Source organism: Symsagittifera roscoffensis, chromosome 10, assembly GCF_963678635.1.
Source record: "Symsagittifera roscoffensis chromosome 10, txSymRosc1.1, whole genome shotgun sequence".
Classification (NCBI taxonomy): Eukaryota; Metazoa; Xenacoelomorpha; order Acoela; family Convolutidae; genus Symsagittifera; species Symsagittifera roscoffensis.
In genome coordinates this window covers 30,068,463-30,086,558 of record NC_087071.1, presented here as the reverse complement: position 1 = coordinate 30,086,558, position 18,096 = coordinate 30,068,463, and the positions used below count along the sequence as shown (strand labels likewise).

The 18,096-nt window shown below is 37.0% G+C and overlaps 1 protein-coding gene across 1 annotated transcript; it reads right to left on the bottom strand.

The window, feature by feature from the left end:
• Nucleotides 1-4,127: 4,127 nt before the first annotated feature.
• Nucleotides 4,128-5,078, bottom strand: LOC134855029 (uncharacterized). Its single transcript, XM_063871408.1, has one exon. It carries the CDS (start codon nt 5,076-5,078, stop codon nt 4,128-4,130), a length of 951 nt encoding a protein of 316 aa, XP_063727478.1.
• Between the last annotated feature and the right edge of the window lie 13,018 nt (nt 5,079-18,096).

Below are 18,096 nucleotides of genomic sequence, written 5' to 3'. Positions count from 1 at the left end.
AAAACGAAAACATTGACTATGAGAAAATTACTCGGCTAAAATTCTCGTATTTCGGTGGTTAGGTATCCTGAAAATTTTGTTGGGATGGCATTGCTAGTAATTGTAGTCATTTTGGATGCTCTAACTTTTTGTCGTCTAATTGTCTTGTCGCCTAAATCTCTGGTCGCTTTGATGTTCTGTCGCCCTACTTGCCTACACCAATAGTTGGTGCTATAATTGTTCAACGGATGAATGCAAGTTTACCCAAATTAACGTCTAGTAAACTGTTTATTTAGTCTTAAAATTTATATTATTTCATGTTGTTTTTTAATCATTGATAAAAAGTACAATTACCATACTAACTACGTTAATGAAAAATATCATTCTTAAGGATGTCAAAAAAACCTTTACAAAAGCCTCTTGCTTCAGATCCAACTTTTACACAATGAAAAAAGTCAAATTCATCACATCATGTAAACAATTGACCCCTCACTGGAGTTTCATGGATAATAATCAATTATAGTAGGCTTTCGTTGTCAGTTTTCACAAAAAAATCAGTTTTTACTTTTAATCAATTATCGAGTAAAATGAATTATGAACTTTGAAAAAACAATCTTTTACACAGAGGCGAAGTTGCACTTCGCATACATAAGCAAAAATATGACAGATAACGCTATTGGCAAAAACTGAATGATTACAACTTTGAGTTTACAAAATTTTTTAAGTGACGCTCGCCAATTATTTGTGTACATAATTGCTAAGTGACGCAAGCCAATTACGACGCACTAGCAGTACCAGTCAATTTGAAGGAAGAATTTTACCAACAACATGTCTGAATTTATAGAGCGGACGCGTTTTAACTAGTAAACGAAAAAGTTCATTGAAAACTTCCGACCCTGTCCAGGTTCGAACCCTATTATTTTGTTGTGGGTCTCCTTCCCTACCTCTATGCTAGAGATCCATGACACCTTGAAGCTAAAGTGCTATTTGCAATATAATAGTCTGTGTTAATATCCTTAGCATTGGCTGTACTTAATAGCTGGTTTTTGATAAAAATGAACACTTTTCAAAATGAACACTTATATTTGCGACTTAGGTTGGAAAAACAGAGAGTTCAAACTATCACCCAAGCTTTACTTGTGTGAAAAATTTTCAAACACGTGGCAGTATTTCTTTACAAATGCATTTTATTTTTAGTTTAGCACACTCTTTAAATGAAAAAAGCAAAACGGAGACTTATTTTAGCTTTGTTTTAACTTTTCCCCTCACATTTTATCTTGTTCATATTTTATGCGATCTCAAATGTTTGCTGATCTTTTTACACCCTCCTTTAACCAACTTTCGTCCTTCTTACTCCTTCTTAAACCTAACACCCACTTCCCCACCCTCACTGAACGTAACGCGTAACCTAACCCCCTTTTCGGCCAACCAGAACGTAACTCCCCCATGTTTAAAATCTTGGGGTGAAAAACTGGGCTAGGGGATGAACGTGAGGGAGGTTTGGAAGCGTAGTGGGGGGTGTGACAGTAGAGGCGGATGTCAAACTTTGGGGAGGGTTTGTACACGGGAATGAACATGTTTGTCCGGGTTCCAGTTTTGCACAACGCTGCAAAAAGCAGAGTGAACTTGTCAAAATTGCGAAAAAAGACATAAATTTCATGGATTGTATGAACAAAAAGTAATCGATTAATTTGACAAAAAATTATATTACAATCCATTGTAACGAAATATAATTGGTTTTCGAACTTTAAAAAAAAAACCATCAAAGTACTAAATTCCAGTAAGGAAACTTTTGAATATGCAAGCACATTTTTCTCAGAATGCGAAACAGATGAATCAAAAATGTACACCTTTGACCAAATTTTTGGATAAAGACGCTGAAGTTCACCCTGATGGCCTTTTATGTTTTTGGATGCTGTCGTTTCTGTACATTGTAGTTTAGATTCCAAAAAAAATTCTCTTTCAGTTTCCAGCGTCCATTAATCAGTTGTATTATCAATTTAGTACCAGTCTTTCAAAAATTGAGAAGATATATGTTATAATCAAATATTCTGGCCTTTTTTATAACTTTTTTATAACTTATAAAAACAGGAAACAGAATCGGTTTAATTCAAGAGAATCAATAAACGGCGAATTTTAGTAATTTTTTATTGCACGGAATTAGCAACAACATTACACGTATCAAGTTGAAAAGTGGGCTTGTTCATGCCCTGATTTGTGTGATTTATGTGTTTTTTCACAATGAGTTCATACTTAGTTCACCCAGTTTAATTAACAGAAACTCAATTGCAAACCAATTTTGAACCGATTAAAAATTAGCATTTTATGTTCTGTCAGGTTCGGCTCAAATAGATTCTCAAATGAAACGACTTAGGTGAGAATCGAACCCACGCCGAACTCCCCGGAACGCACTATGTATACGCTGAGCTATTTAGCTGATATTGATAAGCAACTATACTGGCTTTATACTATACTTTCATACTTTAATGCTATGTAGCATTAACATCCTCCACGCCCGAAGGAGCGAGAACCGGAACGAGCTTAACGAGCGGCCGAGTGTAGTTTCCGGAAACGGTCCTTAGGTTTGCGGAACGGGCGGTGTTGTCTTTGCCGTAGTTTAGCGACGTTATGCGTGCTAGTGGGTAGTGGCCCCTAGGGCTAGTGGATTCAACTAACCACACGATATCTCCCGTTTTCAAAGAGTATTCGGGAGGAGCATGCCACTTAACTCTTTTATTGAGTGTAGGGACGTACTCACTTAACCATCGCTGCCAAATTGCGTTTGCGTACGACTGCGCACGGGCATAGCGCTTAGAGTGAGAATAGTTTTCACTTGACCTTGGAGACGGAAACGTTAGACTGTGCTAACCTAAGAGGAAATGATTCGGCGTCAAAGCCTCAAGACTATCGCGGTCGTCAGAAACGGGAGTGAGTGGACGGGCGTTTAGTGAACCTTCAACTAGGCACATGGTTGTGTTCAAAATCTCGTCAGTCAACTTTCTTGACCCTAAGATTGCATAAAACACACGCTTACAACTGCGCACCATTCGCTCCCATGCTCCACCTTGATGTGGTGCACTTGGCGGATTATACTTCCACTTAATGTCTTTGTGTACGAGCGACAGTGGAGCTTCTGCGTTCCAATTTTTGATGCACAGAAGAAGCTCTTTTTCGGCTCCTACAAAGTTTATTCCGTTGTCCGACCAAATTATTGAGGGTGTTCCTCGCCTAGAATTAAAGCGCTCGATAGCCATCACACATGAACTTGTGTCCATGGATGGAACCAACTCAATGTGAATTGCGCGAGTCGTTAAGCAAGTAAATAGAAAACCCCAGCGTTTCTCGGAAGATCGACGAATGGTTACATGAAATGGTCCAAAATAATCGACGCCGCAGTTCGAGAACGGTGGCTGGCGGTAACCTAGACGCTCCGCGGGAAGGTCAGACATCATTGGAGTAATGGTTTTCGCTTTTCGCTTTCTACAGCACACCCAATGTGTTTCAATAGCTCTTAGTGCAGATCTTAAGCGTAGTACAACAAATTGCTGATGAATGACGGAACGAAGGTAGTCGACTGACTGATGTTCATGCTTAATGTGATAAAAACGGAGAAACAATCGGATTAGGCGATGGCGGCTATCCAAATTTATTGGATGGCGAGTTTCGAATGCGGTTACAGAGAGACGTTGGATACGGCCGGTAGATCTAATTAAACCGTTCGGCCCGATAAAAGGCGAATACGATGATATACGGCTCGACGTTTTCACATATTTTCCAGCTGCTAATTGTTTACTTTCAGCTGGGAATGACTCTAACTGCGAAAGTTGCAAAAGTTTTTCCTCTGAAATAACAAGTTCTGCTGGATCAATTATGGCCTTATCTGGCGATCTGAAATGTCTATGCTTAGGTGAGAGTCTCAACATATATGCGACCAGTCGCTTTATCTTGGAGAACGAGCTATACTCTTCCCAAGGGAAGGCAAAGTCAGTCGAAACTGCAGTGCACAGAAAATTGGAAGAGACCTCTAAACCCTCGTTTAGATCGTAGACCGGACCATCCAGGCGAATTTTGTCAGTAACTTCCCTATTTGGATTGAAAGGCCAATCAGAAGTTTTCAAAAAGGAAGGGCCGTTTACCCAACTGCTTTGCTAGAGGGAGTCAGCAGTAATACCTCTAGTTCCGGTGTCAGCGGGGTTGTCTCCACTCAAAACATGGAACCATTGGTCAATTGATGTTGACTCCAGAATCTCGGCTACTCGATTGGCTACAAACACGGGCTGTTTGCTTGTCGAGTTCAACCACTGAAGGACTGTTGTGCTGTCAGTCCACATGAACACTTTGGAAATACTCAGTGTCAGAGCTATCTCGATATCATCCTTCAGGCGACTGGCAAGAAGTGCAGCCTGAAGTTCCAACTTCGGAATTGAAAGCATCTTCATCGGGGCTACTCTTGCTTTACCGAAAACAAACGCTAGTTGACATTTGGAACAGGCGTTTTTCTGAGCTCGCAGGAATGCTACAGAACAGAAAACGTCCAATGAGCTATCACCGAACATGTGCAGCTCAACCTCATCGACTGAGAAGTCAAAATAGCAACGAGGTATTTTGAGCTGCCCTAAAACTGGCAAGCCAGAGTGCCATTCAGTGAATCTGCGGCACAACTCAATTGGCAGTGGGTCGTCCCACTGTTGGCCACTCAATCTCCAGATATCTTTCAGTAACAAACGTGCGCGTACGGTATATGGGGCGACAAGACCTATGGGGTCGAACACGGAGGACACAAAACTAAGGACCGATCGCTGCGTAACAGAGTCTTTGAGTTCGCGGTTGACTCCTCTGCTCACAACCAACGTATCGGTGACGTGGTCCCATTTGAGACCGAGAACATGCGATGCGGTTTCCGGATTAATCGCAGCGGTAATAATTTCCTTACTGTTGTTAGCGCTGGTCTTAGGGGGATTTAGTTCCGAAGACAAACTGGGAACGTTGCTAATAAATTTTGTAAGATTAAACCCACCCAACTTAAGCAGTTCAACTAAACTGCGACTTAACCTTAAAGCAGTTTCTGGGTTTTTCACAGACCCAAGGTAGTCATCCATTTAAAAGTTGTTAAGCACGGCGCAAGCGGCATCGGGGTAACGATCTTGGTTATCGACGGCTGTTCGGCGAAGAGCATAGTTAGCACATGTCGGAGAATCTTTCGCTCCAAATATATGCCTTGTATATTGAAATACACTCACATCTGATGTGGGGTCCTCCCGCCACAAAAAACGCAAGGAACGTTGATCGCTTTCTAGTAAGCCGACCTGCATAAACATGCCTTCGATATCTGCGGAAATTGCGTATTTGTGCTTTCGGAAGCGCATTAAAACGAATAAAAGGTTCTGAAGCAGATCGGGGCCGACTAGAAGGGAGTTATTCAGTGAATTGCCGTGAAACCTAGAAGCACCGTTTAAAACGCGCCGAACTTTGCCGGGTTTGTTCGGATTTAAAACTGGGTGGTGCGGTACGTACCATTCTCGGTCTGAACGGTGTTTTGAGTCGTGAGGGCTAACCGGGACCACGTAACCCTTCTCGACATCACTTCGGATATCTGATGCGTATTGAGTTTTCAGGTTTAAATCTTTCTCTAGACGCTTTTCAAGAGACTTAAGCTGGACTAACGAAGCGTAAAAGTTATCGGGAAGATAAATATTGTCAGTAGCCCAGAGCATTCCGACAATATAACGACTGCCATCATGAATCGTGGTAGAGTCAAGAATTTTTTGTGCACGTTTATCAGCTGAGGAACTGGGATCAGCTTGTTTAAACGTGCCCTAGGACTCTAGCTCGTACCATTTCTTCACTTGGTCAGCAAGTGCTACGTCTTCAACATTGCACTTGAAAGTGGTGGCTCGAACACCGATTGGTGATGGAAGTGGGCCACTGAGAACCCAGCCAATGGGCATACGGACAGCGACAGGAGTGTTTTGATTTCGTCCTTGGAAGTATTCGAGAGGCTTGATTGCATGAAAGACATCCTGCCCTAATATCATCTCAACGTCGGAATAGTTGTAGACAATAGGTTTAATTGGCTGTAGATGTGGAAACCTGTCTTGGAGAATGGTAACGTCAATGGTTTCGGAACCAACGCTCAAACTGTCTTTCACAAACGGCGTAACCCTAAACGAGTATTCATGGTGGTCGAATTTGGCAGAAACATTCACTTCAACTTGTTGCGTGGGAACGGATTCCGTCGAATTGAAGCCGTTTACCAGAATATCTAGCTGTTGGCCAGTTAAATTTAAACGCTGTGCTAGGCCCGCCGAGACCCATGAGTGGGTACAACAGGAATCGCACATTACAAGAGCAGTGGTCACATCTGTGTGTGAACTTATTTCCAATTGAAGCACAGGAAGGAGTCCCGTTAGTTTCTTGTAAGACGACGAACCGGCTACGTTCGATGACGAAGTTTGCGGCTTATTCCGGTTCGGCGGGGCGGTACTGTTTGAATTCGAATGGCTTGCATTATTGCTATTGTTTAACTCTTTGTTTGCAGACCTGACGCTGAAAACTTTCTCAGCACCATGTAACAAGACATTATGGGTGCTTTCACAAGCAGGCTTAGTGCATTTGCGGGCTTTAGGGCATTTTCGGAACATGTGGTCAGGTTGAAAGCAGGCAAAACACACCCTATTTTGTGCGGAGAATTGAGCTCGTTGAGTTGGGGTCTTTTCCTTAAACACAGAACAACTCCAGAGTGGGTGTTTACCATTGCACTGGAGGCACGGAGCTTAAATTGGTTTTTCAACTTTTGAAGCAGCGGCAAAAACTTTTGTAGGTGGTTTATGGAAGCCAGTCTTTGGAGTCTCCTCAGGTCGTGACTTATTCTGACTCACACGCATAAGTTCATGTGCCTCAGCCTTGTCGCGGAGCCAATCATTAAAGTCTAAAACGGTTGGCTGTCTCCAACATTTCTTTACAGAGTGGAGAGACCATGACTCTTTCATATTTGGAGGCAATTTAGAAATAACTTGATTCAAAACGGATGTACTCTTCAAGTCATACTCATATCCTAACGATTTTAAAACTGCGACAAGACTGGATAGACAGGAAGCGAAACTGATAATGCTTTCTGAATTGTGCATTTTGAGAGGTGGAAAATTCGAAAGTTTTTCAAGATGAGTTGCCACAATCGTCTGTGGTTGTCCAAATTTCATCTCTAGAGTTTTCAAAGCGTCCTTGTAGAATACTCCACTGTAAGCGAATTCGGCAATTGCATTCTTCGCTTTGCCTGAAACGAGAGTTTTGAGATATGTCAGTTTGACATCATCACTTAAAACTTTTGCATCGATTGCACTTTTGAACTGACTAAACCATTCAGGCCACTGCAACGGATTTCCGTCGAAAGAAGACAATTTCCATTCAGGCAAGGGACCTTTCTGGCTCAGTGTCAAGATTTCAGCTAGATCTTGATTTGTGATTGGTTTACTGCTCGAGGACGTAAATGGGCCATATTGTTTGTTCTCATTTGTATAAGGCGCCATCAACGGTTTTGAATAGATTGCGGCGTCTAAAGTTTTAGGATCACCGACATAAAAAGTTGTTCCTCCGCTAGAGAACGGTTGAACATTCGATGGCTGTGTGACATAATATGAGTTAGGGGAGAAGGTGACTGTTGGAGGATTGAGAGGACCAACGTTAGTTGGTAAAAGCGGTTGGTACACAAAATTTGCGGAATTACTTGGGAAAAAGGTTTGTTGAGCAATGGGCATTGAGCTCGTCGGGATATTAGAATGATGAAAACTACTCTGCATCAAAAGGTTGTAGTTGTATAGCTTGGTCGAAGGTAGCTATTACTGTGGCTCATACGTACTGTTTAACTTTGGGTTTGGCAAGCGGACACTTGTATTTGATGTATGAGGGACGTTAACACTTTGTGAGTTTATACAAGTGGTTTCGAAATAATCAGCAAATGGATGTGAGTTATTAATCATCGTCAGATTTCGACTGAAAGGCGGTTCAATACTTGAAAATGACAAGAACTCGGAAGCTGGTTCCAGATTGACACTTTGGACTGGGGCCACGGGCTGAACTATCTCCTGAGTTGGGAATTGAGTGTTCACCCAACTTCTTGTCCTGTCTTCCTCCGTTTGGTTCTCCTGAACGGCCATTGCCAATTTCGATCTGCTACGACGAAATTCACAAATTTCAGAGGCGTCTTCCAGATATTCAGATCCTTCTATAGTTGCTTCAGCTAGCTTTTGACGGCTTTCCTCTACAACCACATCAAGATCAAGTTGACCCTTCATCGACTGAATCTGGATCTCTTGCTTTTTCAAACGAAGCTTAGCTTCTACTTGGCGTTCAACTTCTTCGCGTCTAATTTTTGCAAGGGCTGCTTCTCTTTGACGCTCACTCGAAGTCATTGATGCAATCGTAGAACGCTGTGAAAGGGTTTCTTGGAACGGACGGATTCGCTTGGCGTTGGGGTTCGTGCAGTTGCTACCTGGTCCTCTTGATGTTTAATTTGAAAGTAATTTTTAGCTAGACCTAATACATCGTCATGTTTTGCAGTGGTAGATCCTAGGTAAAACTCAAGTTGATTTATTGTTTCAGCAGCGTTGTTGCTGTGCATAGACAAAGATTTAAGCTCATCATTTTTCTCCATAACTTTTTGTAAGCAAATGCTAGATTTTTCTATGTACGTTTCAATTTTAGCTGGTCTATCATTCGCACTTATATATTCCGTAATTTTGGCATGGTAATCGAAAAGATTTGTTTTTAACTCTTTCCTGGCAAGATAAATTTTGTTTAGCTTCTGGACGAGATCAAGCTCCATTTTGAAACATTTGTTTCTAAATAAGAGCAAAAACAAATAGTGTCGGTTGACGGAATCAAACTAGAGTCAATTCAAGTAGCCGCGTCCTATACCGAACGAGAGGATCCTCGCAAGACCCCTACGATTCTCGTTGCCTACGGAACAGAAGGACAACAAACTAAAAGATTGAAAATAAAGATGAATTTAACTAATCAAAAAAAAATCAAGGTTTATAATGCCTAACAAATGTTAAATATTCTTCGACTGTTGTCATTTGTGAAATCTTTTGCTTATCTGCTTTTCTTTTCCTTGAACTTGGTCGACGACTTTTAACTTTATTGATAAGTTCGGACAGATTGGGGAAATAACGTCGAATGATTCTCAAATTTTTTATTTCTAAAAACGCCGGAGGTTGAATTAATTTAAGCTTACGAATTAATTCTTTATTGCTAGCTTTTCTTTTTGATATTAAATGTTTGGTCACATTAGTTGTTAATATTCCTGTTTCAACCAAACGTCCGTAAATATTAGGGGTATTTTGACGGTGTACGTAAATAATGGCTGATATTTTGTTTTTATACTCTTCTAAAATTTTAATCAGACTTTCTGGTGTAAGTGGGTTATCGTTGTCTGATCTATGCTTGCTCAATGAATTATTTATAACATCGTGCCAAATTATAAAGTTTTTCTCTATCATACATTTTCGGGAATTGCTTAAAAGATATTGAACAGTCTTTTGCCGGTTATTTGCATTCAAATTAAAGCTTAAACCTGGAACTGCTTTAAAAGTGTCGTCGAGGCGTTTTTGTAGAGTTAATGGTAATGTATTTACGGAGTGATGGAGAGAACTCGCAGCAATGATGAACACCATTGAGAGTGATAAGCGATACGATTGTTTTAATGGCAATCAATTTAAGGAGTCTGTTGATGTAAAGTCGTCACATAGAAATGAAAAAAAAAATTTATCACGATAAGAACTTTAAGAACCCTTAGCTGAGGGTTTTTTTAAGGTTTTGCTAAGGCTTCGATTCAGTACTATTTAAGTTAACGCGTACGGTTTATCGGTTAAACTCAACGACGTTACGGCGAAACGGTAGTAGTAACGGTCGCGGCGGTATGCGGCCGAAAACGGGGCGAGCCGAGCAAATTTTTTAAAGTGTATCCAACCACTGGAGGAAACCGAGGTAGGGATTCACTCAAAAAACTTGCTCGACACGATTGACGGTTTAAACGTTTGAACGGGCGAGACGAAAACGGTGTTTTCCGATTTTGCTCTAAAATCGGGCAAAAAAAAAAAATTTTTTTTTGTCAGTGAAAGTTTTGGGAAAAGTTGGAATAACTTTTTTTTTTCGAGAAATTTTTTTTTTGAAAATTTTTATTTATTTTTTTGCAAAAATTTTTTGGAAAATTTTCTGAATTTTTTTTCACAAAATTTTTTGGATTCGAGATTATCCTGGGGTAATAGGGTACTGGGTATGAACTAGGATTAGGTATCTAGTACGGTCTTAATCGGTTTGCAATTAACAACATCGTATGTAATTTTATAGCACTGATAATCAAAAAAGTAGCACTTTTTTTTGGTTAAAAAACTAGCACAAATTAGAGTCTAAAAGTTAGTTGAAAGCACAGGTTCGATCTTACAAGTTTTTTGCATGGAGTCCAAAAGTACACGAAGATTCCACAGAAAAACCACTTTCCGCCTTGTGTGATGTCGGCCTTCTGGCTTGTCGGCTTTGTTTTGACTTGTGGAGCTTTCCCCGTTTTTGACTTGAGGTCACACGAAATTGTGGAGGGCTCCTTGATTTGGAGAATGAGGTCGCTCAAAATTGTGCAGGGGTCGTTCCTTGCTTCAATTTGAGGTCGCACAAAATTGTGCACTGGTCGTTCCTTGCTTCAATTTGAGGTCGCCAGGGGTCGTTCCTTGGTTCAATTCGAGCTCGCATTAAATTGTGTTCGGGTCGGTCCTCAGTTGTGTGTTCCCGAGTCGCGGCACCAAAATATTCTGGCCTTTTTATAACTTTTTTATAACTTATAAAAACAGGAAACAGAATCGGTTTAATTCAAGAGAATCAATAAACGGCGAATTTTAGTAATTTTTTATTGCACGGAATTAGCAACAACATTACACGTATCAAGTTGAAAAGTGGGCTTGTTCATGCCCTGATTTGTGTGATTTATGTGTTTTTTCACAATGAGTTCATACTTAGTTCACGCAGTTTAATTAACAGAAACTCAATTGCAAACCAATTTTGAACCGATTAAAAAATTAGCATTTTATGTTCTGTCAGGTTCGGCTCAAATAGGATTCTCAAATGAAACGACTTAGGTGAGAATCGAACCCACGCCGAACTCCCCGGAACGCACTATGTATACGCTGAGCTATATAGCTGATATTGATAAGCAACTATACTGGCTTTATACTATACTTTCATACTTTAATGCTATGTAGCATTAACATCAAATCATAATCTACTAAAACTCATCTTTTTCAATATGCAATTATAGGTCATTTTCTTCGATTGTCATTACTATTTGATTTGATTTCAATACAAGCATAATCGATTATAATCGATTTTGGTTAACCCCTTTTTCGGTTTTCAAGCGAAAAAAAAAATATCTAAATAAACCGATTATAATCAGTTTTAACCCCAAAATTTATTTTTTCGAACTTGATCCAAGTTGCTCATAATTTATGCTTCCGGTAGATGCAAACGTTTTTTTTGAAGTGTTTTGGGTAGTTTTCAAATCAATTTGAAAAAGTGATTTTTTTTCTCATATTTATCTTGATTCAATTATTTGTTCATGCTCCGCGTTTTTTTTCCATCAAACTTTGAGAACTATGTTTCAGTTGGCTGAGAAATTCAACTTACCATGGGAATTTTTCAACATATTTAAAAAAGTCTTAATGAAACTTTGTTCTTAGAAAAATTTTGCGTATAAATGAACGAACAGCGATAAGATATCTCATGTTTAGAGATTTTGTTCTTAATGTTAAATATTATGAGATATATTTTTGCGTGAAATTATTATGGCAAAATAAGATATACTAAACGTTTTAAATCGTTTTTAAAAGAACTTTTGTTGAAGCTATATCCAATCAAATCCAATTATAAGATATTATCATCTCATAGAAAATTTCACGACTCGCGCATCCAGTTTCAAGCGTTAATAATCGATTATAATATGATTTTAGTACCAGTCTTGCAAAAATAGAGAAAAAATTGGTTATAATCTCAATTTTTTAAATCAAATATAATCAATTAGAATACATTATAATCGATTATTTTTATTTTATTTATATTTATTTAAATTCTAATTCATTTGTCTTGCAGAAAAAACTATTTTAGTCGATTATAAATATTTATAATCCATTTTGTTTGCCCTTTTTGTCTTCGACCTTGCACATGAATAGCTTATGTTTCATGCTTTTTGTAGACATTGGTTAATATGAAAAACGAGCAAATTGTTTTAACAGTTTTCAAATCAATTCAAATTTATAACTTTTTTCTTTTCTTCTTGATTATAGTTGTTTCATGATGTATATTTCAAGTTTTTTTGACCACCAGAGAATCAGCACACTGCTTTAGTTTTATGATTCATATAAAAGAGTTACATTTCACCTACCGCGGAATTCTTTCAACTAATATGAAAGGATCTCTATGAAACTTTTGTTTCGTAGTAAGACTTTGTGTTCAGACGAACCAAAAAGAGTGACAAGACATCTCACACCCAGAGATTTTAGACAGAAAAAAGTATTATAATTTGTTATAATAGATTAAAAAAAGATTATAAGAAACAAATTATAAGAGATTATGAAAGATTATAAGAGATAAGAGGCTTGCGGAAAAAGTATAATCAATTATATTTGATTATAATTTATTATAATGTCACGAAGTGGATTATAAATCGTTTAAACATCTAAATTTGGCGCTTATAATTATTTATAATTTCGATAAAAGTAGACTTAGAATTGTAATTTAATCGATTATTTTCTTTTTTTTACTGAGTGCGGGTTATAACTGATGATAAATCCGGTCAGCAACTTAATTTTGGCTATTATAACAAATTACTATCGTCAAAACATCTGCGTAAAAATCCGCTATAAACGATTACTTAATTCTACTCCGATGCGGGCTCACGCAAGCTAATGGAACCTAAACTACGGTTATTTTAAGGTTAAATATGAATCAATTTAATTTACGTTTTAAAATTTGATCAACGATTATAAAGTTTTCATTTCTAATGCCGAATCGTTTTTTTTCTCAAAACACTTCAATAACGTAAACGCAATTAATCAAGTAAGTGCCTCTCACTTAATGAAGAAGGTTGCATAAAGTTTACGTTCATTTAGAACTGCTTTTTTGAGGTTAACATTGAACTTAACTAAAGATGTAAGTAATGACCGTAATGATCGAATCCAAAAGATCAGTTTTTTAACTTCAGTGTTAATTGAGCTCACGATGTTTGAGTTTGTAACCTTCGAGAGCTAACAAAGTTTTTAACTCATATTTAAAAAAAAAAAGATCAACCTCAGATTTTCACGCTCACAGACTACTATTAGTGCTGATTTAAATTATCCGGACAAAATGAACAAAACTTGACTTTTCAAACACGTTTTTCTCAAATTGGGTTAAGAATAGACAAAAAGCGAAGAGCACAAAAGTTGCTCAGAATTTATTCAGAATGAATATGGTGTAATTTTTCCCCCGAAATTCTCAACTAAAATTATACCCCAAAAAATGGGTCAATTTGGTTTTTTTTTCAACTAACCAAAAAATACGCTGAAACTGCTTTGTTAATTGATAAGAAAATTATATCACAAGAAGCCTTTTACACAGCCCAACAAAGTTTAAGAAGAGTTAAATCTCCAAAAACTAGTATTAGAGAAAAAATTTTTACTTGCTAGTCAAATGTGATTTCTACTATATAAAACCCAGAACCTCTGCTTAAAAACAAATTTTAAACAATTTGCGCAATTTTTTGGAGATTTAATCTTTCTTAAACTTGGTTGGGCTGTGTACGAGGCTTCTTGTGATATAAATTTCTTATCAATTAACAAAGTAGTTTCAGCGTATGTTTTGATTAATTGAAAAAACCAAAATAACACATTTTGGGGTAAAATTTTGGTTGAGAGTTTCGGAGAAAAAATTGAATCATATCAATTCTGAGGAAATTCTAAGCAACTTTTCTTCTCTTCACTTATTGTTTAATGTTAACCCAATTTGAGAAAAGCTTTGTTCGTTTTGTCCGGATAATTTAAATCAGCACTGTACTTCAGTCTTTTGAATTGTTTCATACGTGTAACTCAATCATTGGTTGAACGCACTGCGTTTTTTGTTGTCCCAAATCTTGTTTTATATTGGCAGGTTCAATCTGTGCTCCAAACATTTTAGAGTCATCTGCATAAGTAATACAATCACTGTGCTTTGTTATGTTTTGAAAACCCTTGAGGTAACCTATATTGAAACTTATCTTTTGATGAACAGTTAGTTGAATAAAAGTTACAGGTTTCTATCGCTCAGATAGCAATTCAAGCAGTAACACGGATTCCTCGTATGCCGTATGGAGAAAATTTGTAGACCAAGGTGTCATAATCAACTGCAGCTAAAATTTCAGAGTATGGAAAACTTCATTTGCAAGGTGCATTTTTTACCTCTCTTAAAAAATGGAGTTTTCCGGTGCCCTCAAACTCAGCCGCCTAAAAACTACATCTTGCTCTCCGTTCGATTCCATAGTAGAAACTTCGCAGGTTGTATATGAATATATAAGAAAGAAAGAAAGAAAGAAAGAAAGAAAGAAAGAATTTAACAGTGAGAAATAAACTCTTTTTCTTTCTTTCTTTCTTTCTTATATTTTCATATACAACCTGCGAAGTTTCTACTATGGAATCAAACGGAGAGCAAGATGTAGTTTTTAGGTAGCTGAGCTTGAGGGCACCGGAGAACTCCAATTTTTAAGACAGGTTGTAGTCTTCGGTTAACCCGACTATGTACTCAGAAAGGCAAAAGTTTTTCCAGTTTAAAAAGTTTTTCCAATGTATTAGGATGGAAAATAGTTTTTTCTATGTATCAAAACACCATTTTTCAAGTTTCTGACGCGCAAATATCTCAATTATTGAGACAGGGAGGAACAAATTAGCCCAAATGTTCAGCCAGTCTATGTATGAAATTTGAAAGTAGGTTTTCCAGCGTACTAAGATAGATTTCATATGGGTTAGAATACAGTTTTTCAAGTTTTAGATGCGGGGAGCGTGAATTACTCATGTTTTAAACAGAGGCTAAAATCCAATTTTTTTTATTTAGCATCTAACATGCCTCAGTTTTTAGAGTCGACACATTTCAACTAGTATACAAAAAATTTCATTAAAAACAACCGACCTTGCCCAGGTTCGAATCCTCTTATTTTGTTGCGGGTCTCCTACCCTACCTCTACGCTACATATCCATGGTACCTTGAAGCTAAAGTGCTATTTGTAATATAATACTCTGTGTTTATTATTCTTAGCATTGGCTGTACTTAATAGCTGGTTTTTGATCAAAATGAACACTTTCAAAATGAACACTAATATTTGCGACTTAGTTTGGAAAAATAGAGAGTTCATACTATCACACAAGCTTTACTTGTGTGAACAATTTTCAATGAGCACCTTCAAAATTAACCTTTTTTGTCGCCACAATCTTTGCGTCGCAACAATATTTGCAACTCAGGTTGGAAAAAAGGTTGGAGTTCATACTATAACACAAGCTTTGCTTAAGTAAAAAGAGGTAAAACACCTTTCTAACTTTTTTTGCGAATAGAAATGAATTATAATGAGTCAAAGTATTAGGTTGGTGAAAAAAGTTTTGGTTTGTGCATTATGACAAAAATGGAAAAAAAATTCTAAAGCTGTCAAAAACCTCACACTCTATCCAATTTTCAATGGCGCACCTTATCTACATGGTAAAAATCTATTGTATGTGGATTTCAAAGAACATTCCTTATCATTTTTGTATAATTTTTGATACTTGATAGCCTGGTGAAACCTTCGTAAAATTTTTTTACAGAATTTTTATTAACCTATGCTGATATAAATCTGAACTTCAGATGAAACTTTCGAAAACTCGGGAAAACGAGAATAACCATACTTTTGAGATCTTTTGCATGAAAATTTCTACACAAATCATGATTATTAGGTTCAGTATATACAAATAGTGTGTGTTTTTCTTTTTTTACTTATTTTACAGGTATCATTACATTACGAGGATAAACTGTGCACTTAATAGGCGCACAATTGTGTCTGTATGTTCCTGGATTCTAGATACAAGTCTTTAAACATGTTAATCATTGATAGTAAGTACAATTACCATACTAACTATTTTAATGAAAAATATTGCGCTTAATGATGTCAAAAGAAACTTCAAAAAACCCTCTAGCTTCAGACCCAACCTTTACATTAAATACAAATCAAAAGTTTTTCCACTTTAAAAAGGTTTTCCAATGTATTAGGAGGGAGAATAGATTTTTCTATGTATCAAGACACCATGTTTCAAGTTTTTGACGCGCAAATATCTCAATTATTGAGACAGGGAGGAACAAATTAGCCCAAATGTTCAGCCAGTCTGTATTAAAATAGAAAGTAGGTTTTCCAACGTATTAAGATAGATTTCATATGGGTTAGGATACAGTTTTTCAAGTTTTAGATTCGGGGGCGTAAATAACTAATGTTTTACACAGAGGCGAAGTTCCAATTTTTTTCATTTAGCATCTAACATGCCTCAATTTATAGAGTCGACGCGTTTCAACTAGAACACAAAAAAATTTTATTAAAAACAACCGACCTTGCCCAGGTTCGAAACCTCTTATTTTGTTGCGGGTCTCCTACCCTACCTCTACGCTACATATCCATGGTACCTTGAAGCTAAAGTGCTATTTGTAATATAGAATTCTGTGTTCATTATCCTTAGCATTGGCTGTACTTAATAGCTGGTTTTTGATCAAAATGAACACTTTCAAAATGAACACTAATATTTGCGACTTAGGTTGGAAAAATAGAGAGTTCATACCATCACACAAGCTTTACTTGTGTGAACAATTTTCAATGAGCACTTTCAAATTTAACCTTTTTTGTCGCAACAATCTTTGCGTCGCAACAATATTTGCAACTCAGGTTGGAAAAAAAGGTTGGAGTTCATACTATAACACAAGCTTTGCTTAAGTAAAAAGAGGTACAAGACTTTTCTATTTTTTTTGTGAATAGAGGTGAATTATATGAGTCAAAGTATTAGGTTGGTGAAAAAAGTTTTGGTTTGTGCATCATAATAAAAATGGAAAAAAAATTCTCAAGCTGTCAAAAACCTTACACTTTATCCAATTTTCAATGGCACACCTTATCTACATGGTAAAAAAAAATCTTTTGTATTTGGATTTCAAAGAACATTCGTTATCATTTTTGTATAATTTTTAATAGTTGATAGCTTGGTGAAACCTTTGTTAAAATCGTTACAGAGATTAATTTAACCTATGCTGATATAAATCTGAACTTTAGATGAAACTTCCGAGAACTCGGGATAACGAGAATAAACATACTTTTGAGATCTTTTGCATGAAAATTTCTAAACAAATCATGATTATTAATAGTGTGTGTTTTTCATTTTTACTTATTTTACAGGTATGGTTACATTACGAGGATAAACTGTTTACTTAATAGGCGCACAATTGTGTCTGTATGTTCCCGGATTCTAGATACAAGTCTTTAAACACGTTAATTATTGATAGTTAGTACAATTACCATACTAACTATTTTATTGAAAATATTGCTCTTAATGATGTCAAAAGAACCTTCACAAAACCCTCTTGCTTCAGACCCAACCTTTAGATTAAAGAAAAATCAAATTCATCACAACATGTAAACAATGGATCCCTGGCACTGGAGTTTCAGGGACAATAATCAATTATGTTAGGTTTTCCTTGGCAGTTGTCACAAAAAATCAGTTTTCACTTTCATTCAATTATCAAGTAAACTGAATTATGAATTTCAAAAAATAACCTTCTACACAGAGGCGAAGTTGCACTTCGCATACACAAGCAAATATATGACCGGTAACGCTACTGGCAAAAACTGAATGATTAAAACTTTGAGTCTACAAAATGTCTTACGTGACGCACGCCATTTATGAGTCTACATAAGTGCTAAGTGAATCAAGCCAGTTATGACGCGTTAGCAGTACCAGTCAATATGAAAAAAAAACAAATTTATTAACTAAAATTTCTCAAAAACCAACTACCAAAAACCAAATTTACCAAACAAATTTTGTTTTACTTTTGTCAAAAAACCGAAGG